The following is a 25,521-nucleotide window of genomic DNA, read 5'->3' as shown; positions in this document are numbered from 1 at the left end:
TCCCACAATTTTTCATTTGATTTGTTTTCGGGGAGAGTTGTATAATTCAAGTTCGAAGTATCTACAGCTTCACTCATAAAACATATGTCCAACTCATCCTCAGGTGTGTTCAAGATCTTGGAGACCAGGGATTTCACTCCATGGACTGACGATAGGAATGTTGGTAGGGTGATGTCTGAAAGTTTCCTGATTCCGAGGCCTCCAACCCGGATTGGCAGGGAGGCTTGGCACTATTGAGTATCATTCAGATTCAGATTTAAAATTTCTTCTAAAATTTGTTTGAGTGAATCATCAACTTCATCCAGTACAGTCTGGTCAGTCCATATTGGTGTGGTCCTGAGAGTGTATGTCCATTTTGGAATTGCAAAACAGTTTTTCAACAAAAAATATGCAACATAATAATTTATTTCCCGGTATACTTCGGCAGCCAAGCATGATCTTACATAATTCAGACTGACGCATGACGTAGGGCTTTTAGACCTTCACAAATTAAGTGTGCCATCAGGCGTAATTTTACCAAGATGGCCCCAATTCATTTAATTTCTTTCAAAACTTTTCTCATATACCACAAATGAACTGGGTCGCAAGAGAAAGATTTCAAAAACCAATGGTCAAAGGGGGAATACTTTTACACATTTCTTTCCCAATCAATACTCAAGAGGATAATAAGATGAATGAAAAGCGCTGCTGTCGGAATTTTTTCCTGATTTTGATTTAATCAAGTCAATTTTTCCACCACGATTTTTTTTTTTTTTAATCGAAAATTTGCGGCACACCGATTGAGAACCACTGCTAGTTGGAACAACTAAACTCTTTCTACATCTCATAGCTGTGAACGCATCTGATTGGTTGTTTTTAATTTCGTATTGCTCTCTCAGGGAGCACTGCGAGTGAAACGTGTGCAGTGTGCACCCCTCTCCTAGCGGTACGCTGGCTATATGGACGTGTTTTCAGAATCTGATCATCACAATCATCATTCATTCATTGATTCATCGATCATATCATCCATCATGATTCATTGATCAAAACATCATTCATCATCATCGATCATCGATTGTCGTCAGAAGTGACTAACCATTTTCTTTTTAAATATCTACTTTACAGTAATCTTTATCAAAATAATCTGTGCTATCAAGTGACTTTAACTATTCCCTTTTTAAATATCTACTTTACAATAATCTCACACGGAAGGACACAGGTCCTCTTATACAGAAAAGAAAAGATGGGTACAGGCCCATAGAGGGACACAGGTCCTCTCATACAGTGTGTGCAGGCACACGGAAGGACACAGGTCCTCTTATACAGAAAAGAAAAGATGGGTACAGACCCATAGAGGGACACAGGTCTCCTATACAGAAAAAATGGGCACAGGCCCATAGAAGGACGCAGGTCCTCTCGTACGATACAGGTGTATACTGACAGACAGAAGGGCACAGGTCCTCGCATACAGCACCAATGGGTACAGACCCATTATACAGGGAGGCACAGGTCTCCGCTAATAATAATTCGCAAGTACCTCGTGTCGGCCGTCGCCGCCGGCAAGCTCGTCCAGACCAAGGGCAAGGGAGCGTCCGGCTCGTTCAAGCTCGCCACCAAGGAGAAAGCGCCCAAACCCGCTGCCAAGCCCAAGAAGGAGAAGGCCCCGAAAAAGAAGACTCCCGCCGCTGCCAAGCCCAAGAAGACTCCCGCAGCCAAGAAGCCCAAGGCTGCCGCCACGAAGAAGACCAGCGCTGCTGCAGCCCCCGCCGCCAAAAAGCCCAAGACCCCAACCAAGGCCAAAGCTACCAAGCCCACGAAGAAGGCAGCCAAGTCTCCGTCCAAAAAAGCACCCAAGCCGAAGAAGATTGCCGCCACCAAGAAAGCAGCACCCAAGAAGAAGTAGATTGTTCCTGCCTGCTCCTGTCCACCATTGGGCGGCAACTTCACTTAAAAAGGCCCTTTTCAGGGCCACCACAAATTCTGATCAGCCTCCAGCGTTGCCAGACGTTGAGAAATTTCCCTGCTTGTAGGAAATTTTTGAGTAATGTAGGGAAGTAATTCTCTAGTGCTCGGCAAAAGTGGGGCATTTTGGAAATTGTAGATAAGTAGATTGTTCCTGCCTGCTCCTGTCCACCATTGGGCGGCAACTTCACTTAAAAAGGCCCTTTTCAGGGCCACCACAAATTCTGATTCAGCCTCCAGCGTTGCCAGACGTAGAGAAATTTCCCTGCTTGTAGGAAAATTTTGAGCAATGTAGGGAAGTAATTCTCTAGTGCTCGGCAAAAGTGGGGCATTTTGGAAATTGTAGATGGTTCTATTTTTTATTACTAATGTATATCGGGTCAAAATTTCGATGGTCAGTTTTTAGTGCCAAAACACGTTTTGAGGTCCCTAGAGCCTAAATCCGAAGTTTCAGCCATTGGTTCGTGTGTATGTGTGTCTGTCTGTCTGTAAACAAAATATCTCGAGAACGGTAAGAGTTAGAGACTTGAAATTTCGTATGTAGCTGTCAAATGTGACAAGGATGCGACACGAAACTTTTGGTTAAGATCGGTGCAACCGTTGGCGAGATGAGAGTTCAAACATCAGCAACGCACGGTAGAAAATGTTCCATATGAATTTGCATTCACAAAGCAGGGTACCAACTCAAAAAAGTCGCACGCGGAGTCAAAGGAGCGCCACACCGAGTCCAAATTACGAGCTACTTTTTGAGTACTTACACCTCTGTGTTTACAACTCAAAGCATTTTTTTTTTTTTCATCAAATTGGTACCTTTGGCTTTGTATGTTAATAATGTTATTGAGAATAGTTCACGCTTTTAATGTAAAGCAAATAAAAAGAATTATCGGTAAATTAGAATGAGCGACTACAAATTGAATAAACCAAATCCAAAAAACACCCAAGTAAGTAATATTATCAGTTCGAGGGCTTCGTTCCAGAATTGCTTCCTGTTTCAATACCGCGATGATTGCCAAGTCATTCGCGTATGCCTGACCCCATCCAGCATTCTTAATCTCAGCACTCCGTCACGTTGTAGAGGATGTTCCACAGGGCCGGAGCAAGCACTAACCTCTGGTGGACCCCGGCCGTCAGTTTCATTTCTCTCCCATTATCCAGAGTCCCACTATTCTTCCAAGTGAGCTTAAAACAGTCTTCTGGAATCAAAACCTTTGGCTCAGTAGGTATGTAAGTAAACCCATATATGTGTTTTGTGCCCATTTATCAAATAAACTGAAATCTAAATATAGGCTTCACGGCATCCAACGTGTTAGTGACAAAAAGGTTGACAAAACTATTGGAAATTTCACTAACCTCTGGTGGACCCCGGCCGTCAGTTTCATTTCTCTCCCATTATCCAGAGTCCCACTATTCTTCCAAGTGAGCTTAAAACAGACAAGTCTTTTGGAATCAAAACCTTTGGCTCAGTAGGTATGTAAGTAAACCCATATATGTGTTTCGGGCCCATTTATCAAATAAACTGAAATCTAAATATGGGCTTCACGGCATCCAACGTGTTAGTGACAAAAAGGTTGACAAAACTATTGGAAATTTCAAAAGTTAATAAGGAAGCTGGAAATGGGCTTTTTCGACGTCAAAATGGTAAAAGTTAATATAGAACATAAAAACAAGCATCATTCAATAGGATAAGGAAAGTCGTGTGATGTTCACACCAGATTTTTTATTACTAATGTATAGCGGAGCTCTACTAGTAATGAGAAAGTATTGCAACGCAGTCCAAGTTTTCTTTTCAGTAGCTAGGACCAGACACATTCCTCTTATTCACCCGCTTATCAGTTCGAGGGCTTCGTTCCAGAATTGCTTCCTGTTTCAATACCGCGATGATTGCCAAGTCATTCGCGTATGCCTGACCCCATCCGGCATTCTTAATCTCAGCACTCCGTCACGTTGTAGTGTAGAGGATGTTCCACAGGGCCGGAGCAAGCACTAACCTCTGGTGGACCCCGGCCGTCAGTTTCATTTCTCTCCCATTATCCAGAGTCCCACTATTCTTCCAAGTGAGCTTAAAACAGACAAGTCTTCTGGAATCAAAACCTTTGGCTCAGTAGGTATGTAAGTAAACCCATATATGTGTTTTGTGCCCATTTATCAAATAAACTGAAATCTAAATATAGGCTTCACGGCATCCAACGTGTTAGTGACAAAAAGGTTGACAAAACTATTGGAAATTTCAAAAGTTCATAAGGAAGCTGGAAATGGGCTTTTTCGACGTCAAAATCTGATGACTTAGGTTGTGTAACGACGAACTACTAGTAGGCACATGTTCCTTTTTACTTTCCTTATCCTAGGAAAGTAATGTAATCGGGACAAATTTTCGATGGTCAGTTTTTAGTGCCAAAACACGTTCTGAGGTGCCTAGAGCCTAAATCCAAAGTTTCAGCCATTGGTCCGTGTGTCTGTCCTTCTGTCTGTAAACAAAATATCTCGAGAACGGTAAGAGCTAGGGACTTGAAATTTGGTATGTAGATGTCAAATATAACAAGGATGCGACAAGAATCTTTGGTTAAGATCAGTGCAACGGTTGGCGGCATTTTACCGCTTTTTTGGCGGTTTTTGGTGTAATTTAACAATATCTCGGGAACGGTATGAGCTAGAGACTTGAAATTTGGTATGTAGTTCACAAATGTGACAAGGATGCAACTCAAAACGTTTGGTTAAGATATGTGCTGCGGTTGGCGGTTTTCAACTATACCTACTAAACAGTTAGAGATATTGTAAATGTTAGGGTATTAGAATTTATTTTAATAGGATAAGGAAAGTTGTGTGATGTTCACACCAGATTTTTTTGTACATTTGTGTGAAATGAATGTACCTAACTGCAAGGTATTTAATTGACTTTACACGATCAAAAAGATACCAATACTTACGGTCTAAAAAATTGAATGACACGAGTGCTGAGTATAATAATATTATTACAATAATGTATATTGAATAAGAAGGTACAAGAATCGTTTTAATTCAAAAAATAAATATAGAAAAATATAAAGGTCATGTTTTGATACAAAATAATACATCACATTGAAGCTTAATGATATCTTCTAAAAGAAAGAAAAAATATCTTCTAAAAGAAAGCTCCGAGTCAAACTTTTGGTTTGTAGGTACACTGTACTGTGTACAAAGACATAGAAGGTACATTTAAAGCTCCTTCTTACATAATACCTACATATGACATAGAGGAAATCATTAGGTACATATAAATAATTAATAAATTTTACACTAACAACAGGTAATGAAATACTGATTTTCAAATATACTCATAAAATTCATCATTAATTTGCAAAATACATACATCCCAATAAAATTAGAATACAGTTGTAAAACCAACTGCCTACAAAATTCAATTTTGCAATGGGTGACAGTAAAAAGATAATTACATATGTACAAAAAAGTTGTGTACATACTTGCATAGTAATACATACATATTTTAAAAATAATACTATTTTTGAGATCATAAATTTTCCTTGGCACTTCTTGTTCGTAAACGCTGAACAAACATAATGTCAATTTGAGTTTGGGAAATAAAAAAGTTCCTTGCTCTAGAACAAACTCAAACTCTTTCCTTTCATTTTGGTCAGTCTAGTAAAAGAATACAATTTTCTTGTTTATCACCAGACATTGGGATCTTATCTGCATCAGGTTTAGCACGATCGGTCCTAATCGGTTGTCGAGATAAGACTCTGTTCACTCCATGTTCTGCTAACCAAGCTGTTACCCGTAGCCGATGTCTCAAATACACAAGGGTCAGGATACCGACAATCAAGCAAAGTACTCCCAATGCAATACTGATGGATATCAGGGTGCTTAAGATGCTGGAACAGATCAGATCCATGTCCATTTCCAGTAGAGGTATAGTCCAGTCCTTGCAAGATATACGATTCACATTGATGAACTGGAAATAATTAAACATTTCAAATTCATTGAATATTGTATTTATAATTTAAATACGGGGTTCAAGAAAAGCCTGCTATTTGCCCTTGTTTCCTCACATAGCGAGGCTTGTAAGTCTGTTAGGTACTCAATTACTCATACTTACTTCTCAAAGCCATTTGAAAGGTAAATTTCAAGTATATTGTATTTATAATTTAAATACGGGGTTCAAGAAAAGCCTGCTATTTGCCCTTGTTTCCTCACATAGCGAGGCTTGTAAGTCTGTTGGGTACTCAATTACTCATACTTACTTCTCAAAGCCATTTGAAAGGTAAATTTCAAGTTTTTTTTATGATTTTGAACGGAAATAACTTACTTTCCCAGGATTATTATACATATAGCTATGCAATGGAGTGATGTTGCAATTGCACGACCAAGGATTATCGTATAAACCCAGTCCAGTGAGGTTGGATGAAGTAGAGATGTGAGCTATAAACGTTGCATTCAAATACTCGAGCTTGTTGTCGGATAAGTCCAGTTTCTGTAATCAGATGGAATAATCGGACTAGAAATATGAAACGTGATGGAAATTCAGTCTAGGTGTCATGGAAAACGCTTCATTGCTATCAAAATATAGGTACTATTTCGTAAATATGTTAAACGCCTAAAGGACATTATTTGTTGATGAAAATTTAGAATTGAAAAATCAAATAACCTTGTGGGCATGAGGAACGAATTTCAAATTAATTCAAACAATATATATAAGTCTAAACCACGCCCCTACAGTTCAAATTTGAATATATTTCTTTACTTTATTTGAAAAGCATTAATTTATAATAAAGCACTGTTCTTACCTCCAAACTGTTGAAATAAGAATACATCTCCACGCGTGAAATATTATTCTGCGATAAATCCAACTCAGTGATGAGTTTGTAACTCTCAGGTGGATTCTCGAGGAAATGGTTTATGGAATTGTTATGCAAGATAAGCTGAATACTGGTAGCCTTCTTGTCTTCATAGGTGACTGGGAGATAGTCAGGCATGTGCGTGAGGGATGCTGATGAACAGTTGACACTCATGATGGAATAGTAAGGTGAGAAGTTACAGTAACATCTTGCAGGACAATTAGTCACTAGACAGGAGAGCTGGGCTGGGACTATCTTATTGAATAAGTCGCCAGTGCTGCTACACGTCAGCGCATCGGTAACTAGCTGTACTGAATTGTACATGCTAGGGTCTAGCTGTATATTAACGTAGAGGATCAGGTCATAGTTGGAACAGTTACAAGCGATGGGGTTAGTGTTGAGAATAACACGAGGGACTTTATCCCGGGGTTCCGTCAGGGGGTGAGATGTGTCGAGTTGTACAATGGCAATGTTGTTATCTGAGAGGTCCACGAGTAAATTGTCCGGTATGATGGCGCCCAGCGTCTGTGAAGGATTGAAAGTTTAGTAGGTTACATCTCAAAGTCAGCTTTTAACAAATAAACACACTGGAATGGATCATATAACCAATCAATTGCAATAATAAAAGCCCGATTTTTGGAAATTTCAAGATTTATGGAGACTAAATCAAATCAATAATTTCCACGATTTCTTCGAGTTACTTAACCAACTTGGAAAGGGGTAAATGTATTAATATCTATTAATAAAAAATATATAAAGGGAATTGTTAGAAAAAAAAAACTTAGGGAAAATAAATACTTGAAACCTCTTACCTTGGTTAAGTACATCAAGATTGATTTGGAGATGCATTTTCTCTACTTCAGAGTTCAGACGAACAACTTCATTTCAAAATTGGAACAGATAGGTAGACATTGAAGAAGAAAAGAAAAAAACTCAACACCAATTCACCAAAAGAATTAATACAATTAAGGAAGGAAAAAAAGATATGAAGAAACAGTACCTATATTTATTTACAGCCAAGTCTGCAATCTCATGTTAAAGTGTTTGTTAAACTCTGAACTTGCTCGGAGACTGTTAGTGTTAGTGCATAGTCTAGTAGCATGATCAATGTTTAACAATCACTTTAATATGACATTATAGACCCGTGGGTTATAAGGTTAATAACACGGTAAGTAATTCCCTAATGGTAAACAAAGTGAGTTTAAACACCGTTTAAGTTAAACTATTGGATAAGGCTATTTGATTGGCTGATTTTTTTTTAAATTTTATTTTTGTAATTTTATCAAGATGGCTTAACATCCAAAAGTTTAAATTTAAACCGAGTTTTAACTCCCATTATGCCCCTGTCATGATGAGAGTTCAAACATCAGCAACGCACGGTAGAAAATGTTCCATATGAATTTGCATTCACAAAGCAGGGTACCAACTCAAAAAAGTCACACGCAGTGTCAAAGGAGCACCACACCGAGTCCAAATTACGAGCTACTTTTTGAGTACATACACCTCATCAAATCGGTACCTTTGGCTTTGTATGTTAATAATGTTATTGAGAACAGTTCACGCTTTTAATTTAAAGCAAATAAAAAGAATTATCGGTAAATTAGAATGAGTGACTACAAATCGAATAAACCAAATCCAAAAAACACCCAAGTAAGTAATAAGTAAAAATAATAAAAAGTTAGAATATCTGCATGCTTTGTTTTACTTACCACCGAAGTGAACTTGTTTCTCCTTAGATCCAGTTGTTTCAAATTCGGCATGGTCGTTATCCAATCAGTATAGATAATCTGAATCCTGTTGTCTGACAGGAGCAACTGTTCCAGTTTGGAGCATGACTTCATTGGAGATACCTGTGATGTGTTACCCAAGTCTAGAAGATTATGAGACAGATCCAGGAATGTGAGCTGCAGTAGAACATCGAGAGCCAATGTGTCAAGATGTTTGATGGAATTGTAACTCAGATCCAATCGCAGTTATCCAATCAGTATAGATAATCTGAATCCTGTTGTCTGACAGGAGCAACTGTTCCAGTTTGGAGCATGACTTCATTGGAGATACCTTTGATATGTTACCCAAGTCTAGAAGATTATGAGACAGATCCAGGAATGTGAGCTGCAGTAGAACATCGAGAGCCAATGTGTCAATATGTTTGATGGAATTGTAACTCAGATCCAATCGCGTTAACTTGGTCAGGCCATCAAACAGGAATCTGTCAAAACAAGTCATTACAGAGTTTGGTCAAGAATTTATATAGGTATGTGCATTGGACACATCATGATGTAAGGGAAATTTTCAATGCTATAGGTACCATAATATGTAATGAATTCAAAATAATCTTAATTTGATCAAACACATTTATTGAACAAAAATGGTAACAGTGGTTTTAATTTTGTATGCCTATTGTTTTTAGTAAAGTATTTAGCTATTTAGTCTTGGTTCTAAATAATAATGGACTTACTTCTTGATGGTGTGGAAATTGTTCTTGCTAAGGTTGAGCTCATATAAGTTACTCAGGGAAGCAAACAGTTCATCAGGTAAGTCATTCAGATTATTATCACTCAACTCCAACTTGATAAGTTTCCTGCAATCTTTGAACAGATCCCTTGGTAGTGATGTAATTCTCTTGTGACCGGTGAATGAAATCATGAGTAACTTTGGAGAATCTTTGAACAAATCATTGGGGACTGTGCGTATATTACTCTCACGTAGCGTCACATTGGATAGCTCAGGTAGATCTGAGAACAACTTGCTTGGGAGTGCCATCAGTGTATATTTGTGATAAATAATCTTGACAACTTCCAATTGTTTCATGTTGGAGAACAAATCACTGGGGAATGTGGTGAAAATGTTTTTATTTGCTTGAAAAGTTCTTAGTTCCCAAAGGTCTGCAAATACACCCGGGGGGAATGTAACTATTCTATTTCCAGAGATGTCGAGAGATTCAAGGTGTGGGACACTGTTGAATATGGCACGTGTTAGGTTGACAAGTTGATTATGATCAAGATTGAGAATTCTCAGGGATATCAGATGTCTGAAGATTCCAGAGTCCAAACGAGATATATTATTGTTACCAAGATCTAGCACTTGGAGTTTAGTGACATATTGAAACACTCCAGGGTACAATTCATTGATTGCATTTCCTCTCAGGAATAAACTTTTCAAATTGGGAGTTTCTTGAAATAAATCCATATGTATTCCAGTCAAGTTTGTATTTTTAGACAAAACTAATTCTTCAAGATGAGGAAGATTTTTCAAGTAGGGAGGACTTAACATGCCTATCATATTGCTGGAATACTCAAACTTGATTTTATTAACACTAATCATGCTCAACAAAGTAGCGAAACTTCTGAATGATTCTCTTGGTAATGGACAAAACTGGAATGAAAGTTCTTGCACTGTACCCATCAGTTTCAGTTCAGATAAATCATCAAATATAGAGGCATTCAGCTGTTTAGTAAAGGCAAAATGATTGCAAGAAATATGAAGGGATTTGCTTCTACTGGACAGAGAGGCTTGTAATGAAGTTTGACCATCTTGAACACAGTTGAGATTGACTCCAAAGGAGACATGATCACAGGAACATTTGCCAATGTTGTCACAAGAGTAGTGAAACTCGTTTGGTTTTTGAGTAGAAGACACAAGAATGAGAGGTGTAAGCAGGAGAAGAATACAGGATTTCATAGTTCCAGATTTTTTTCAGTCTGTAAGAAAGAAACGTACTTATATAAAACATTAGAAGATTTTGAAGACTACAGGTTGCATACTATTTGGTCTACATTATATGGGGGCACAGTTAGCCCAGTGGTTCTGCTCACCATGCAGAAGTTTCCGGGTTTGATTCCCAGAGTTTACAAAAAATTGCACTTCTATTTTGATTACAAATATTTCAATGGATAGATACCTCCTGGTGTTCTTATGATGACCCATCAGCTCCATTGACTAGAATAAAAACCAGCCCAGTTGTCCTCACAAGCCTGAGTGCATGCCAGAATAGACAAAAGCACATCCGTCCCTAATGACCACCCTTTCAGCTACCAACCACACAGAATAGTGCTTAACTTCAGTTACTTGCAGGAACTGTTCCATGCAACATACTCCAACTAATCTTACTTGAAACTATTTTTTTAAAGAGTTAAACACTTCAAACGATTTGTTTTTGTTCAATTTCGTTTTGTGTGTCTGTCTGTAAACAAAATATCTCGAGAACGGTAGGAGCTAGAGACTTGAAATTTGGTATGTAGCTGTCAAATATGTGACAAGGATCCGACACGAAACTTTTGTTAAGACCTGTGCAACGGTTGGCGACACGTTTGGTTGAGATGGTTGCTGCGCTTGGCGGTATTTTGACCGCTTTTGGACAGATTTCGACCGTTTTTTGCGGTTTTCAGCTTTATAGCGACAAAACGGTTAGAGATATTGTAAAAGTGAGTGTTCTTTCAGAACGAATAAATCTTTCGCCTTTTACTAAAGAACACTCAAATAAGCATCATTCAATAGGATAAGGAAAGTCGTGTGATGTTCACACCAGATTTTCTTTTTTTTTTTTTAAATGTCGAAGATTATATCAACTTAAAAAAAAAATACATCTACACTCTACACTTGATGTAGGTATTTGAACGAATCAAAATAAGATTAAGCAATAACTGATGTATTGCACGCACACACAGACACACAACACCCATCCATCCATCACACACACACACACACACACACACACACACACACACACACACACACACACACACACACACACACACACACACACACACACACACACACACACACACACACACACACACACACACACACACACACACACACACACACACACACACACACACACACACACACACACACACACACACACACACACACACACACACACACACACACACACACACACACACACACACACACACACACACACACACACACACACACACACACACACACACACACACCCATCACACACCCAGCACACATACACACACACACACCACACACACTCATATATGAGTGTGTTACTAGTTTAAATGAACAGGTCAGGTTCATGGTATTAAAGTGTTTCATTGCTGAAGTGGTAGGGGATGGTGTTTCATCTTTCGGGACTAGAAAAAGGTTGAAAATCTTTCTCTTCAATTTTCTTGAACTTAAAAATCTTTCTCTTCAATTTTCCACTGTTTTATTTTTCTGACATTTCACATTTCAGAGGAAAGCTCATAGGTATTTATTTTATCGGTCCGCCGTTTCCGCTTTTTATTTGTCTCCAAAAAATTGGCTTCATTTTCTTCAAACTGACGTTGTCCATCGAATCACATCATTCTTGGATTTGTTTTTGTTTTTTCGCGGGCATTTAAAAAAAAAAAATTCAAAAATGGTCAGAAAGGAAAATTCGGAAAAAAGTGCAGTCTGCCATTTGGATTTTGATTTTGGAATTTGGATTTAGAAATAAAGGCTTTGGATTTGGAACAATAATATAAAGAAGACCAGTCTGCTACAATTTACCAAGAAGACGACACATATATGTAAATACGGGTGAGTCCACGAAATTTGACTGTCTCAACAGCCGAAAGCACTAGAAAGGGAAGAACCCTTTTTTGTATGGCTAGGTAGGATAGGGCTTGTGGATAAATTGGAACTATAGGGTCCAGCTCTGGGAATAGAGACAGCCAGTCTGGCAGGGGACTTTACACAGGGAGGATACCAGCCTGAAATTTCCCTTGCTGAAGACATAGCAAAGGTTGAGTGTGAACGGCATCTATTCATAAAACATGTACTTAGCCCAAATCAAATAGCCCAAGCAATCACCTTAGGGCTGATTGAGAGACTGACAGAAAATGCTGACCCCGTGTGAACACAAGAAGAAGAAAAAAACAGTTAATGGTAGGTGGGTGAGAATAAACTATTTCCTTAGCTAGGTACTTCAAAAAGCCACTTGAATTAAAATCTGATTTATGTTCTTTTATTACAGTCTGTAAACAAAATATCTCGAGAACGGTAGGAGCTAGAGACTTGAAATTTGGTATGTAGCTGTCAAATGTGACAAGGATCCAACACGAAACTTTTGTTAAGACCGGTGCAACGGTTGGCGGCACGTTTGGTTGAGATGGTTGCTGCGCTTGGCGGTATTTTGACCGCTTTTGGACAGATTGCACGCACACACAGACACACACCACTACACCACCCATCCATCCATCACACACACACCCAGCACACATACACACACACCACACACACTCATACTAGTTTATATGAACAGGTCAAGTTCATATGGTATTACCTATATACGACCTATTTATAGTGTTTCATTGCTGAAATGGTAGGGGATGGTGTTTCATCTTTCGGGAGTAGAAAAAGATTGAAAATCTTTCTCTTCAATTTTCTTGAACTTAAAAATCTTTCTCTTCAATTTTCCAATGTTTTATTTTTCTGACATTTCACATTTCAGAGGAAAGCTCATATTTATTTTATCGGTCCGCCGTTTCCGCTTTTTATTTGTCTCCAAAAAATTGGCTTCACTTTCTTCAAACTGACGCTGTCCATCGAATCACATCATTCTTGGATTTGTTTTTGTTTTTTCGCGGGCATTTAAAAAAATTTCAAAAATGGTCAGAACTCAGCAGCTCTGGGAATAGAGACTGAGAGAAGAACAGCTCACCAGTTGGGCGGGGGACTTTACACAGGGAGGATACCAGCCTTAAATTTCCCTTGCTGAAGACATAGAAAAGGTTGAGTGTGAACGGCATCTACTCATAAAACTTATGTAGCCCAAATCAAATGTCAGCCCAAGTAATCACCTTAGGACTGATTGGGAGACTGACAGAAAATGCTGACCCCTGTGAACACAAGAAGAAGAAAAAACAGTTAACTGTAGGTGGGTGAGAATAAACTATTTCCTTAGCTAGGTATCTACTTGAAAAAGCCACTTGGATTAAAATCTGATTTATGTTTGTTACGTTTGTTTGTTACATTTAACAAGCTATTTAATTACTTGATTTTTAGCTCAAACTGATTTATGTTCTTTTATTATTACAGGTTTCAACTTGCCTAAATCTACCAACTCCATACCTAATCCATAGAATGTACAAACCACTTCAAATACTTACCGTTAAGGCTCCCACAATGATTCGGGCTTCTCTAACAACTACTGCCGTCAACTTGAAGAAAATCACCAAGGATAATCCTATGAAGAAATACAATCGGGAAAATAAATTGCTGTTTGGAGCTTTGCTTGAGACTCAGGCCCAGAGAAAGAAAAGATTGAAAGAGGAAGGTATCCTGATGCGTGAAGCCAAAGAAAATGAACCTGATGACCCACCTGTATCAAATATTGAAGCAGTTGAGATATCAAAACCCCTGGAAATTGAATGTGATTATAGTAAAATGACTTTATCAGAAATTTTAAGTAAGTTTAGAGAAAAATTGGATTTCTTTAGCATAATTTTTTGTATTACCATTTTTCAATTTTTCACATAATGTTTAGAGAAGTTTTTTTTTCTATGTAGGTACTTACTAGCTGCTCTTGAATTTTAGGAATGGTCTCACTAAGAATGTTACTGTAACATTTATCTAATCTTTTTTTTACTGTGTTTAATAACTATAATGAGGTAGATAATCTGTATCTCATATTGTTAGCTTACTTTACCTCTTTGTTTTTAGAAAATTTTTTTTTTTTTTTTTTTTTTTTTTTTTCCTATGTAGGTACTTACTAGCTGCCCTTGAATTTTAGGAATGATCTCACTAAGAATGTTACTGTAAAATTTATCTAATCTTTTTTTTTTTACTGTGTTTAATAACTATAATGAGTTAGATAATCTGTATCTCATATTATTAGCTTACTTTACCTCTTCGATTCTTTGCTTTTATAGAAAAAGACTTTCCTCTGGAAAACCACACCAAGCCTCTCATCACAATAAGTAATGATACAGGCAACCCTCTGGTTTCATCAGACAAACCTCAAGACAGTGTTCCTAATTATTACCCTTCCGTCACTTCAATATTATCAGCCACAATGTCTCCACTTGCCAGGCAAGCTTTGGAGAGGTGGAGGAAAAATAAGATCGCTACCCTGGGTGTGGATGGGTTCCTGGCTTTGAATAAAGGTTTGTAAATTTTAAAATGCGAATTCTCATTGTGTTAGCATAAGGTTGTAGTTATGTACCGGGTTGGGTAAGGCAAGGTTGGTAAACTAACTGTGCTTTTAAGTTACCACTCCCATGCCAAACTGTAGAAACAATATCCTGTCTCAATTAGTCCAAACCTAACCAAACCCGGTACATAACCACAACCTAAATGCTTGTCACAAATGTTGTTTGCTGCTTAATACACTACACTAAATTTTATGATTTGACTTTGACCTCAACCACCAACCTCCAGATCCAGAATCCCCTGTCCGAACCACTACACCACTAAGGTTGGTAAAAAAAATTCAAATAGATTCTGTCTCATTCAGGTAAACCTAAACAACAAGGTACCTATCATAGATTGAGGAAGGATATTTTGTGACAAACATTTTCATGCTTTACAGAATATTATTCAACACCCTAATCTGTAGAGGATCTTCTTTCATGTTGGCAAATAAGGAAATAAGTGATAAAATTTGACATGGTTTTATAAAATAATTTCTCTTTGGTTTTGGGATGATAAGACGGTAGCAGTTACAGTTCCCTCTGTCAAACCTCTTAAAACCTATTAGGTAAGTACCTACGAAAAACGAAATTTTACTTCAAATTCTTCAAAAGTTGTGAGGTCTTGACAAACAGAATTAAACATAATGTCAATTTGAGTTTGGGAAATAAAAAAGTTCCTTGCTCTAGAACAAACTCAAACTCTTTCCTTTCATTTTGGTCAGTCTGGTAAAAGAATACAATTTTCTTGTTTATCACCAGACATATGCCAATCTGATGGGAACCCAAAAATGCCTTTCAACATTAGACTACCTGAGGGTATGTTAGCATTTGGAATCCCCTAAGGAAAACAACCCAAGCTACTATATGCCAATCTGATGGGAACCCAAAAATGCCTTTCAACATTAGACTACCTGAGGGTATGTTAGCATTTGGAATCCCCTAAGGAAAACAACACAAGCTACTCTATTCCTATCAAAAACAAAGGAGATGGGAGAACTTACCAATCAAATTTCTCATCATAATAAGTATAGGTGCTTTCAGTCTTTTGTTGGACAATCCCTTGATAGATATGAATTACAATGAACTGTAAAAACCAGCCCAGTTGGTCTTCACAAGCCTGAGTGCATGCCCAGAATAGACCAAAAGCACATCCGTCCCTAATGACCACCCTTCAGCTACCAACCACACAGAATAGTGCTTAACTTCAGTTACTTGCAGGAACCTGTGTCCATGCAACATACTCCAACTAATCTTACTTGAAACGAAATATTTTTTTAAAGAGTTAAACACTTCAAACGATTTTGTTTTTGTTCAATTTCCGTTTCTCAGTGGCAAGTCGAATGTAGCCATAGAATGGAAAAAGTCAGACAGTAAGAAATCTACCATTGATAAAACCTATGATGCTCCATTACAACTAGCAGCATATATGGGTGCTATCAACTATGATAATTCCTACACTTCTCAGGTAAGCAACTTCAATAATTTTTCAACTACAATAACTTTTCGCCTCACATTTAATGTTGCCTGTTGCCTCACATATCCGCTGATGCCGAAAGGCAGAAAGCTGACAAAAAAAAAAAAAAAAATTCCATTTTAATTTTTTTGTTTGATAGAGGGAACTGTAACATTGAAGGTCTTATCGTTCCGAAATCAAAGAGAGCACGACAGGATAGGAGAAAGCCAGCCGCTCCGAGAACGAACTTTATCTGTTTGAGATAAAGTCCGTCCTGGACGGAAATTGTCCCCTCGGCCAAGCGCTTACAAAGCAGACACGCTACCTTCCAAGCGAACTAGGCTGGCTTTGAAGAGGTTTGATAGAGGGAACTGTAACAGCTAAGGTCTTATCGTCCCGAAAGCGAAGGTAGAAGGACAGGATAGGATAATGTTTGAACCCGCAACCCAGTGCTTACAAGGTAGAGAGAGGGAACTGTAACAGCTAAGGTCTTATCGTCCCGAAAGCGAAGGTAGAAGGACAGGATAGGATAATGTTTGCCCCAAACGAAAATTGAACCCGCAAACCAGCGCTTACAAGGTAGACGCGCTAACAAGGCTGGCTAATCTAACTTGTTTCTCCCATTATCAGGTGACCAGTGGCGTGGTTGTTGTGGTGTATGAGGATGGGTCCCCTGCCTCTGTGTTCCCCGTAGTGGCGGAGTATTGGTCACATTGGTACAGAAGATACCAGGCGTTCCATAAGCTGGAGAATCAGGAAAATGTCTAGGAGGCTATTAATTTATTGTAAGTAAATACATTGGTACAGAAGATACCAGGCGTTCCATAAGCTGGAGAATCAGGAAAATGTCTAGGAGGCTATTAATTTATTGTAAGTAAATACATTTTTTGTATTTGACCTTTCATAAAATTATTATAGGAGGGGAAAGATTTCATCAAATAAGAAGCATAGTACCCATATCTAAGCAGCATTTCCTTTTTATTATTAAACAATTAAATCGAACTTGATTCATAAAGATAACAATTATTTATTAGTATGTACAGAAAATAAAAACAACTTTCATAAAGGGTGGTACCATTGAATTGAGCTCCTAAATCTCGAAAGAAGAGTTTTCCATGAGTGGGTTCGAGATTTGTGGTTAAAATTTAGACCTCACTTCGTTTATTCACTTCGTCATAATTCCTACTCATTTATAATGATAGAGGGAACTGTAACAGCTAAGGTCTTATCGTCCCGAAAGCGAAGGTAGAAGGACAGGATAGGATAATGTTTGCCCCAAACGAAAATTAAACCCGCAAACCAGCGCTTACAAGGTAGACGCGCTAACAAGGCTCGCTAATCTAACTTGTTTCTCCCATTATCAGGTGACCAGTGGCGTGGTTGTTGTGGTGTATGAGGATGGGTCCCCTGCCTCTGTGTTCCCCGTAGTGGCGGAGTATTGGTCACATTGGTACAGAAGATACCAGGCGTTCCATAAGCTGGAGAATCAGGAAAATGTCTAGGAGGCTATTAATTTATTGTAAGTAAATACATTTTTTGTATTTGACCTTTCATAAAATTATTATAGGAGGGGAAAGATTTCATCAAATAAGAAGCATAGTACCCATATCTAAGCAGCATTTCCTTTTTATTATTAAACAATTAAATCGAACTTGATTCATAAAGATAACAATTATATATTTATTAGTATGTACAGAAAATAAAAACAACTTTCATAATGGGTGGTACCATTGAATTGAGCTCCCAAATCTCGAAAGAAGAGTTTTCCATGAGTGGGTTCGAAATTTGTGGTTAAAATTTAGACCTCACTTCGTTTATTCACTTCGTCATAATTCCTACTCATTTATAATGACCCCAATTCCTGTTGGATAGAAACTAAGTACCTTCGTTATAGATCAACAAATTGTTTATTTGACAATATTGATGGTTTTACAATGCCTACGCCATTTTTTATTGGCATAAAAACAGGCCACTTTCATGTGGCTGAGTAAATATTGGTATTTTTCAGTGTAGAAAAGTCGCATTACGTTGAAAGTGTTTGTTGTTTACGTCTGACATGTAATTGTTATTACCACTGGTAAATTGTCACAACTAGTGTCGATGCTCACTGATAATGGTAACACTTGAAATAACTTTTAAAATAAAATGGTAATAATTAAGAGAGAAAAGTAGCCATTGGGCGAGGTTAATCCTTGAAACGTTATCTAGCACCTTAGAGCTCCATTCTCGTGTGGTGAAATACTGAAATAACTGAGGTTAATATTTCATTACACGACTGGAATTGAACCCACACCCTCCAGAACCCGCATATAGAATTGGTAAATCATAATTCAAGTGCAATCTCAAAGCTTGAACCCGATCATAAAAGAAAAGATAAGAAAAATCCAGGTACATATCTACAATCAATTTAAAAAAAAAGTAATAAACTTTCCTGGAAATATCGGAAATCAAAAACCTACCGCCACCCTCAGTAACAATAATACGAGTAAAACCAATAATATCAACAGTAATGTCGTCGGTTTAATACAATATGTTGCATTACTCACAGCCCGTGTGTTGTGCCTTAGTGTTCATATTCGAACCATGATGGCCAGACGCCAAGTTAATCAAAGGAATATGGTTAGTAGTGTCCGAATATGTGTTGTGTAAGGGGACATGGTTGGTAGTGGTTGTGGTAGAATAAATGTTCGGCATAGGAATAGCGAACGGGTTTGACCTCTGAGGAGGTAACCGCCTGAACCATTGCGGGAACTGTTGACTAAGGCGTCGTCTTAGTTTGACCACACCATAGGCTAGGACACACAGTAGGATAATATACAGGATGGTAGAGAGGATGCTGCCTTTGTGAGGAGCCACATGGTTGAAGTGATCTGAAAGGAAAGGAGGGAGTCTTGGAGTATATTCCTGAAACCCGAAAGGTTTAGGGGTGTTGTAGCTCTCAGTTTGAAGGGAAAAGGTAATTAACTTGGAGGAGTTGTAGCAAATTTAGTGTGGTGAAAAGGCGGCTATGCCATCGTCGAATGTAACTCTGTACTACCATGGAGACTTACTGTAGGGTTATCCAATCCTCTGCAAGACATCCATTGAAAACACCTAACCATAAAGCTACTGAAGATCGCCCACATCTTCGAGCTTAGTTAGGAACCAGCTTAACTCCATATACAAAAAGCCCACTCTGAGACAATGTCTCAATGACACATAGGTGTAGAGATACATTTCATATGGAGCAGACCATTCAGAGGCAATCGATCGATGGATCGACAGCGTGGACTATGTGTGGACACAGCTTAATAGATTAGTTGCGCTTACTTGGGTGATGTTTCAAAGTCATAGAGCAGGAAAAATGAGGACCAACGGAATTTTTCTTTTTCTTCTACGACTTCTAGATCCCGAGATAAATCGATTTAAAAATACCGGTAAAACGTGAACTTTGACGTCACGGCATACGCTCCCGTAGGCGATGAGGTCATAATTCATGACTCCCGCTTCGTTTGTTTGTGCGCATGCGTTTCTACGCATTTTGACGTGAAATCTGACAAATCTAAAAAAATCTAGAAGCAATTTCCTAAACATCTCATTTTCAACTATAAAAAATCGTCAAGGTAAAACTTGGAACTCACTCTGTCTGCAAGAAATGGAAATGGAAACACCCTTACCTCGCTCAGAAATCTCAGAATACACCAGTCTCTCTCGTGAATCATTTTCGAACTTATCATCTGCATTTGATTTGAATTCGAACACAATTCTACCGTCGTTTGTCCTCAAATCAGAATTGTTATAGTCTTATCCAATCCTCTGCTAGACACCCATTGAAAACACCTAACCATGAAGCTTCTGAAGATCGCCCACATCTTCGAGCTTAGTTAGGAACCAGCTTAACTCCATATACAAAAATCCCACTCTGAGACAATGTCTCAGTAACACATAGGTGTAGAGACAACAGCCCCAAAAGATAATATCAGTCGCGCTTGGGTGATGTTTCAAAGTCATAGAGCAGGAAAAATGAGGACCAACGGAATTTTTCTTTTTCTTCTACGACTTCTAGATCCCGAGATAAATCGATTTAAAAATACCGGTAAAACGTGAACTTTGACGTCACGGCATACGCTCCCGTAGGCGATGGGGTCATAATTCATGACTTCCGCTTCGTTTGTTTGTGCGCATGCGTTTCTACGCATTTTGACGTGGAATCTGACAAATCTAAAAAAATCTAGAAGCAATTTCCTAAACATCTCATTTTCAACTACTATAAAAAATCGTCAAGGTAAAACTTGGAACTCACTCTGTCTGCAAGAAATGGAAATGGAAACACCCTTACCTCGCTCAGAATACACCAGTCTCTCTCGTGAATCATTTTCGAACTTATCATCTGCATTTGATTTGAATTCGAACACAATTCTACCTTCGTTTGTCCTCAAATCAGAATTGTTATAGTTCACTTTATATTCAAACGGATCTTCGCCATACAACAGGTGCGCAGAAACTTGTGCAACATCCTGGAAGCGTTCTTCATTCAACTTCCTCATGTGAGAGTCATGATCTCTGTCAAACTTTTCACCGTCCGATTCCTCATCTTCGCCATACAACAGGTGCGCAGAAACTTGTGCAACATCCTGGAAGCGTTCTTCATTCAACTTCCTCATGTGAGAGTCATGATCTGTGTCAAACTTTTCACTGTCCGATTCCTTAGAGGTGTTACGGTTGGTAATTGTTTCAGCATTTAGTTCAGATAGGTTAGGATGAGTAGTTATTGGTTTAATTTGGTGTGGATGCTTGTGTTCAATACTGGATTGGCCTGGTTGGAGAGAGTTAACGCCGTTTTGACTTGAAGTTAAAATTTTAGTATCGAATGGCTGCGAATAAGGAGTTGCAGTTTTGTTCTGTTCAAACTGGTAGAGAACTGTTTCGTTCAATGAAGATCGTTTCGAATTTTCAGCTTCATTAAGGTCTGGCTTGATTGGAGTAGTTTTATTAAATTCAGGTTGGTTCAGAGTTGTAGTTTTTTCAAGATCCGATTTCATAGAGGTTGTAGTTTTGTTCAGTTCAGATTGGTAAGGAGTAAGAGCGGGATTAAGAAAGTCTGCTTTATTTGTAGTTATAGTTGTAGCTTTGACATCATTTGGGCTTGTTGTTTGATTGAGTTCAGTATTGCTGGAAGTTATTAGTGTGTAAGGGGTAAGAGCGGGATTAAGAAAGTCTGCTTTATTTGTAGTTATAGTTGTAGCTTTGACATCATTTGGGCTTGTTGTTTGATTGGGTTCAGTATTGCTGGAAGTTATTAGTGTATGGAGATGGAGTTCGGAGCTGTCTTCTTGTAGAGAAGAAGAATTGCCAGGTGAAATTACTCCGGTGAAATTATCAAGCTCGCGTTTGGGATGAATTATGTTGTCTACAGCACTTGCAGTATCGGTAGTACTAGTGGTAGGGGTTACTGCAGTACGCATATTATCTGTAGTGTCCAATACCGCTGTAGTGTTAACTTCAGAACGTTCGCTATTCGTTTCATTTACTGCTACTGTAGTGTTGACTGTAGCACGCTGGGTATCCACAATATTGTCGCCGAGATCGTTAACTTCAGTCGAACGGTTGTTAACTTCTGTTGCAATGTTGTTGACTTCTATTGCAGGATTCTTGACTTCTGGATCATTCTGACGGGCAATTCGTTTCAGGATGGTGTTGGTTTTATTCTTGAGCTGTTCATCTATCATAGCGATCATCTCTTGCACAGTTGACACAAAGCCATCGTCATCTTGGTTTGTCTGTGTTACTTCCGCTCCTTGTGTTGCGTCAGTTTCATTGGAAGCCGCATGTTGTCCGATTTGGTTCAGATGTATATCTTCCGGTTGTGCGTTAGAGATATCTGGTAGCACCAGTTGTTTGTTGGAGGTGTCTGGTAGCACAGTTTGATTGTTAGAGATGTCAAGTTCTGGTACCAATGTTTGGCGTGTTTCATTCTCGACTCCTATTCTATCGACAGCTCTCTTGACACGTATCAGTTGTTTGAGTTGTTCACTGCTGTCAAGAGGTGGTCCTGTGATGTGTTACCCAAGTCTAGAAGATTATGAGACAGATCCAGGAATGTGAGCTGCAGTAGAACATCGAGAGCCAGTGTGTCAATATGTTTGATGGAATTGTAACTCAGATCCAATCGTGTTAACTTGGTCAGGCCATCAAACAGGAATCTGTCAAAACAAGTCATTACAGAGTTTGGTCAAGAATTTACATTGAAGCTTAATGATATCTTCTAAAAGAAAGAAAAAATATCTTCTAAAAGAAAGCTCCGAGTCAAACTTTTGGTTTGTAGGTACACTGTACTGTGTACAAAGACATAGAAGGTACATTTAAAGCTCCTTCTTACATAATACCTACATATGACATAGAGGAAATCATTAGGTACATATAAATAATTAATAAATTTTACACTAACAACAGGTAATGAAATACTGATTTTCAAATATACTCATAAAATTCATCATTAATTTGCAAAATACATACATCCCAATAAAATTAGAATACAGTTGTAAAACCAACTGCCTACAAAATTCAATTTTGCAATGGGTGACAGTAAAAAGATAATTACATATGTACAAAAAAGTTGTGTACATACTTGCATAGTAATACATACATATTTTAAAAATAGTACTATTTTTGAGATCATAAATTTTCCTTGGCACTTCTTGTTCGTAAACGCTGAACAAACATAATGTCAATTTGAGTTTGGGAAATAAAAAAGTTCCTTGCTCTAGAACAAACTCAAACTCTTTCCTTTCATTTTGGTCAGTCTGGTAAAAGAATACAATTTTCTTGTTTATCACCAGACATAGGGATCTTATCTGCATCAGGTTTAGCACGATCGGTCCTAATCGGTTGTCGAGATAAGACTCTGTTCACTCCATGTTCTGCTAACCAAGCTGTTACCCGTAGCCGATGTCTCAAATACACAAGGGTCAGGATACCGACAATCAAGCAAAGTACTCCCAATGCAATACTGATGGATATCAGGGTGCTTAAGATGCTGGAACAGATCAGATCCATGTCCATTTCCAGTAGAGGTATAGTCCAGTCCTTGCAAGATATACGATTCACATTGATGAACTGGAAATAATTAAACATTTCAAATTCATTGAATATTGTATTTATAATTTAAATACGGGGTTCAAGAAAAGCCTGCTATTTGCCCTTGTTTCCTCACATAGCGAGGCTTGTAAGTCTGTTGGGTACTCAATTACTCATACTTACTTCTCAAAGCCATTTGAAAGGTAAATTTCAAGTTTTTTTTATGATTTTGAACGGAAATAACTTACTTTCCCAGGATTATTATACATATAGCTATGCAATGGAGTGATGTTGCAATTGCACGACCAAGGATTATCGTATAAACCCAGTCCAGTGAGGTTGGATGAAGTAGAGATGTGAGCTATAAACGTTGCATTCAAATACTCGAGCTTGTTGTCGGATAAGTCCAGTTTCTGTAATCAGATGGAATAATCGGACTGGAAATATGAAATGTGATGGAAATTCAGTCTAGGTGTCATGGAAAACGCTTCATTGCTATCAAAATATAGGTACTATTTCGTAAATATGGTAAACGCCTAAAGGACATTTGTTGATGAAAATTTAGAATTGAAAAATCAAATAAACTTGTGGGCATGAGGAACGAATTTCAAATTAATTCAAACAAATATATAAGTCTAAACCACGCCCCTACAGTTCAAATTTGAATATATTTCTTTACTTTATTTGAAAAGCATTAATTTATAATAAAGCACTGTTCTTACCTCCAAACTGTTGAAATAAGAATACATCTCCACGCGTGAAATATTATTCTGCGATAAATCCAACTTCATGTTATTTGTACCTAATTTTTGTCTTGTCAAATAATAAAAGTAAGCACATTGAAGACACGTGTTGCATCTCAGGCAAAAACGGCAATTTTCAAAAAGTAAAAGACAAAAGTCAAACGACGCAAGCTCGGAATCTCGGAAACTAAAAAAAGCACTTTTGTTGATTTCTTTTTTAAATTTGCCGGGTTTTTATACTTTGAATTTTAAACGCTAGAGTGCGCTCTCAACTCAAGGAGGATGGATTTCACTGGATAAAGATGTCGAACAATAAATACTAGAGCAAAATGAAAATCACATTTTTACTTTCCTTATCCTATAGGAAGGAAAGTAATGTATTTTAATGCCAAAACACGTTTTGAGGTCCCTAGAGCCTAAATCCAAAGTTTCAGCCATTGGTCCGTGTGTGTGTCTGTCTGTAAACAAAATATCTCGAGAACGGTAGGAGCTAGAGACTTGAAATTTGGTATGTAGCTGTCAAATATGTGACAAGGATCCGACACGAAACTTTTGTTAAGACCTGTGCAACGGTTGGCGACTATTAGCATTTGAACTAGCAAATGGAAGAAGAAATCAGCTGACTTTGCATTTTATTATCCAGAACAAAAAGCACTGTGGTGGGGATAAGTCCCTAAAAAAAGTGACCACAGTGGAATATTTTGGATTAGGAAAAATTTCCATTTCACATAAATAAAATACCCCTAATTACAATGAACTGAGTTCTTTCATGTTATTTGTACCTAATTTTTGTCTTGTCAAATAATAAAAGTAAGCACATTGAAGACACGTGTTGCATCTCAGGCAAAAACGGCGATTTTCAAAAAGTAAAAGACAAAAGTCAAACGACGCAAACTCGGAAAGGCCAAATAAAGCACTTTGTTGATTTCTTTTTTAAATTTGCCGGGCTTTTATACTTTGAATTTTAAACGCTAGAGTGCGCTCTCAACTCAAGGAGGATGGAATTCACTGGATAAAGATGTCGAACAATACTAGAGCAAAGCCCGTGTGTTGTGCCTTAGTGTTCATATTCGAACCATGATGGCCAGACGCTAAGTTAATCAAAGGAATATGGTTAGTAGTGTCCGAATATGTGTTGTGTAAGGGGACATGGTTGGTAGTGGTTGTGGTAGAATAAATGTTCGGCATAGGAATAGCGAACGGGTTTGACCTCTGAGGAGGTAATCGTCTGAACCACAAAGTACAAGTGTGACCCATCAAATCGGAGTGTTTTTTGCTCCCAAATTTTATGGTTTCATTATTATTTCATTTTGGTCCAATATTTCGCTGTTTGCGATAGCGCGGTATTTGCGAAATCCGCGAACCCTACA

At 38.1% G+C, this 25,521-nt stretch overlaps 6 protein-coding genes across 6 annotated transcripts; 2 read left to right on the top strand and 4 right to left on the bottom strand.

Annotated features, from left to right (window-relative positions):
* The first annotated feature begins 460 nt into the window (after positions 1-460).
* On the top strand, positions 461-1,942 carry LOC103515915 (histone H1E-like). Its single transcript, XM_008480858.3, has 2 exons — positions 461-465; positions 1,489-1,942. The coding sequence occupies exons 1-2, from the start codon at positions 461-463 to the stop codon at positions 1,880-1,882; spliced, it is 399 nt and encodes a 132-aa protein (XP_008479080.1). The 3' UTR covers positions 1,883-1,942.
* Positions 1,943-4,897: 2,955 nt separating this feature from the next.
* On the bottom strand, positions 4,898-25,045 carry LOC103515900 (protein toll-like). Its single transcript, XM_026828467.1, has 8 exons — positions 24,913-25,045; positions 15,901-15,987; positions 9,229-10,471; positions 8,761-8,979; positions 8,480-8,552; positions 6,720-7,295; positions 6,242-6,406; positions 4,898-5,887 (listed from the first exon to the last, which is right to left on the bottom strand). The coding sequence occupies exons 3-8, from the start codon at positions 10,449-10,451 to the stop codon at positions 5,570-5,572; spliced, it is 2,574 nt and encodes an 857-aa protein (XP_026684268.1). The 5' UTR covers positions 10,452-10,471; positions 15,901-15,987; positions 24,913-25,045; the 3' UTR covers positions 4,898-5,569.
* Positions 13,401-17,125, top strand: LOC103515914. The gene is made up of 5 exons (XM_026828466.1): positions 13,401-13,644; positions 13,806-14,175; positions 14,639-14,876; positions 16,229-16,364; positions 16,983-17,125. The coding sequence occupies exons 2-5, from the start codon at positions 13,851-13,853 to the stop codon at positions 17,118-17,120; spliced, it is 837 nt and encodes a 278-aa protein (XP_026684267.1). The 5' UTR covers positions 13,401-13,644; positions 13,806-13,850; the 3' UTR covers positions 17,121-17,125.
* On the bottom strand, positions 18,839-20,530 carry LOC113470206. Its single transcript, XM_026828465.1, has 3 exons — positions 20,527-20,530; positions 20,009-20,134; positions 18,839-19,222 (listed from the first exon to the last, which is right to left on the bottom strand). The coding sequence occupies exons 1-3, from the start codon at positions 20,528-20,530 to the stop codon at positions 18,891-18,893; spliced, it is 462 nt and encodes a 153-aa protein (XP_026684266.1). The 3' UTR covers positions 18,839-18,890.
* LOC103515913 lies at positions 20,612-22,551 on the bottom strand. Its single transcript, XM_026828464.1, has 4 exons — positions 22,491-22,551; positions 21,526-22,383; positions 21,042-21,408; positions 20,612-20,924 (listed from the first exon to the last, which is right to left on the bottom strand). The coding sequence occupies exons 1-4, from the start codon at positions 22,549-22,551 to the stop codon at positions 20,612-20,614; spliced, it is 1,599 nt and encodes a 532-aa protein (XP_026684265.1).
* Positions 22,630-24,189, bottom strand: LOC103515901 (protein toll-like). Its single transcript, XM_008480845.3, has 3 exons — positions 24,131-24,189; positions 23,657-23,821; positions 22,630-23,447 (listed from the first exon to the last, which is right to left on the bottom strand). Exons 1-3 carry the CDS (start codon positions 24,155-24,157, stop codon positions 23,130-23,132), a joined length of 510 nt encoding a protein of 169 aa, XP_008479067.1. The 5' UTR covers positions 24,158-24,189; the 3' UTR covers positions 22,630-23,129.
* Positions 25,046-25,521: the final 476 nt, after the last annotated feature.

The sequence above is a fragment of the Diaphorina citri genome, unplaced genomic scaffold (genome assembly GCF_000475195.1).
Source record: "Diaphorina citri unplaced genomic scaffold, Diaci psyllid genome assembly version 1.1 scaffold1440, whole genome shotgun sequence".
NCBI lineage: Eukaryota > Metazoa > Arthropoda > Insecta > Hemiptera > Psyllidae > Diaphorina > Diaphorina citri.
This window is presented reverse-complemented; position numbering and strand designations above follow the sequence as displayed.

Coding starts and splice junctions, on each gene's coding strand:
- LOC103515900 (XM_026828467.1), bottom strand. CDS start 10,451: ATGAAATCCTGTATTCTTCTCCTGCTTACACCTCTCATTCTTGTGTCT. Junction 8,980..9,228: donor AATTTCCACACCATCAAGAA/GTAAGTCCATTA, acceptor TTGTTTTGACAG/ATTCCTGTTTGATGGCCTGA. Junction 7,296..8,479: donor GAAACAAGTTCACTTCGGTG/GTAAGTAAAACA, acceptor AATCCTTCACAG/ACGCTGGGCGCCATCATACC.
- LOC103515914 (XM_026828466.1), top strand. CDS start 13,851: ATGTACAAACCACTTCAAATACTTACCGTTAAGGCTCCCACAATGATT. Junction 14,877..16,228: donor CTGGCTTTGAATAAAGGTTT/GTAAATTTTAAA, acceptor TCCGTTTCTCAG/TGGCAAGTCGAATGTAGCCA. Junction 16,365..16,982: donor ATAATTCCTACACTTCTCAG/GTAAGCAACTTC, acceptor TCCCATTATCAG/GTGACCAGTGGCGTGGTTGT.
- LOC113470206 (XM_026828465.1), bottom strand. Junction 19,223..20,008: donor TTCTGAGATTTCTGAGCGAG/GTAAGGGTGTTT, acceptor CTTTCCTTTCAG/ATCACTTCAACCATGTGGCT.
- LOC103515913 (XM_026828464.1), bottom strand. CDS start 22,551: ATGACTTGTTTTGACAGATTCCTGTTTGATGGCCTGACCAAGTTAACA. Junction 21,409..21,525: donor TCTTAATCCCGCTCTTACCC/CTTACACACTAA, acceptor CCGCTCTTACTC/CTTACCAATCTGAACTGAAC. Junction 20,925..21,041: donor ATTACCAACCGTAACACCTC/TAAGGAATCGGA, acceptor GTATGGCGAAGA/TGAGGAATCGGACGGTGAAA.
- LOC103515901 (XM_008480845.3), bottom strand. CDS start 24,157: ATGTATTCTTATTTCAACAGTTTGGAG. Junction 23,822..24,130: donor CTTATTTCAACAGTTTGGAG/GTAAGAACAGTG, acceptor ATCTGATTACAG/AAACTGGACTTATCCGACAA. Junction 23,448..23,656: donor TGTATAATAATCCTGGGAAA/GTAAGTTATTTC, acceptor AATTATTTCCAG/TTCATCAATGTGAATCGTAT.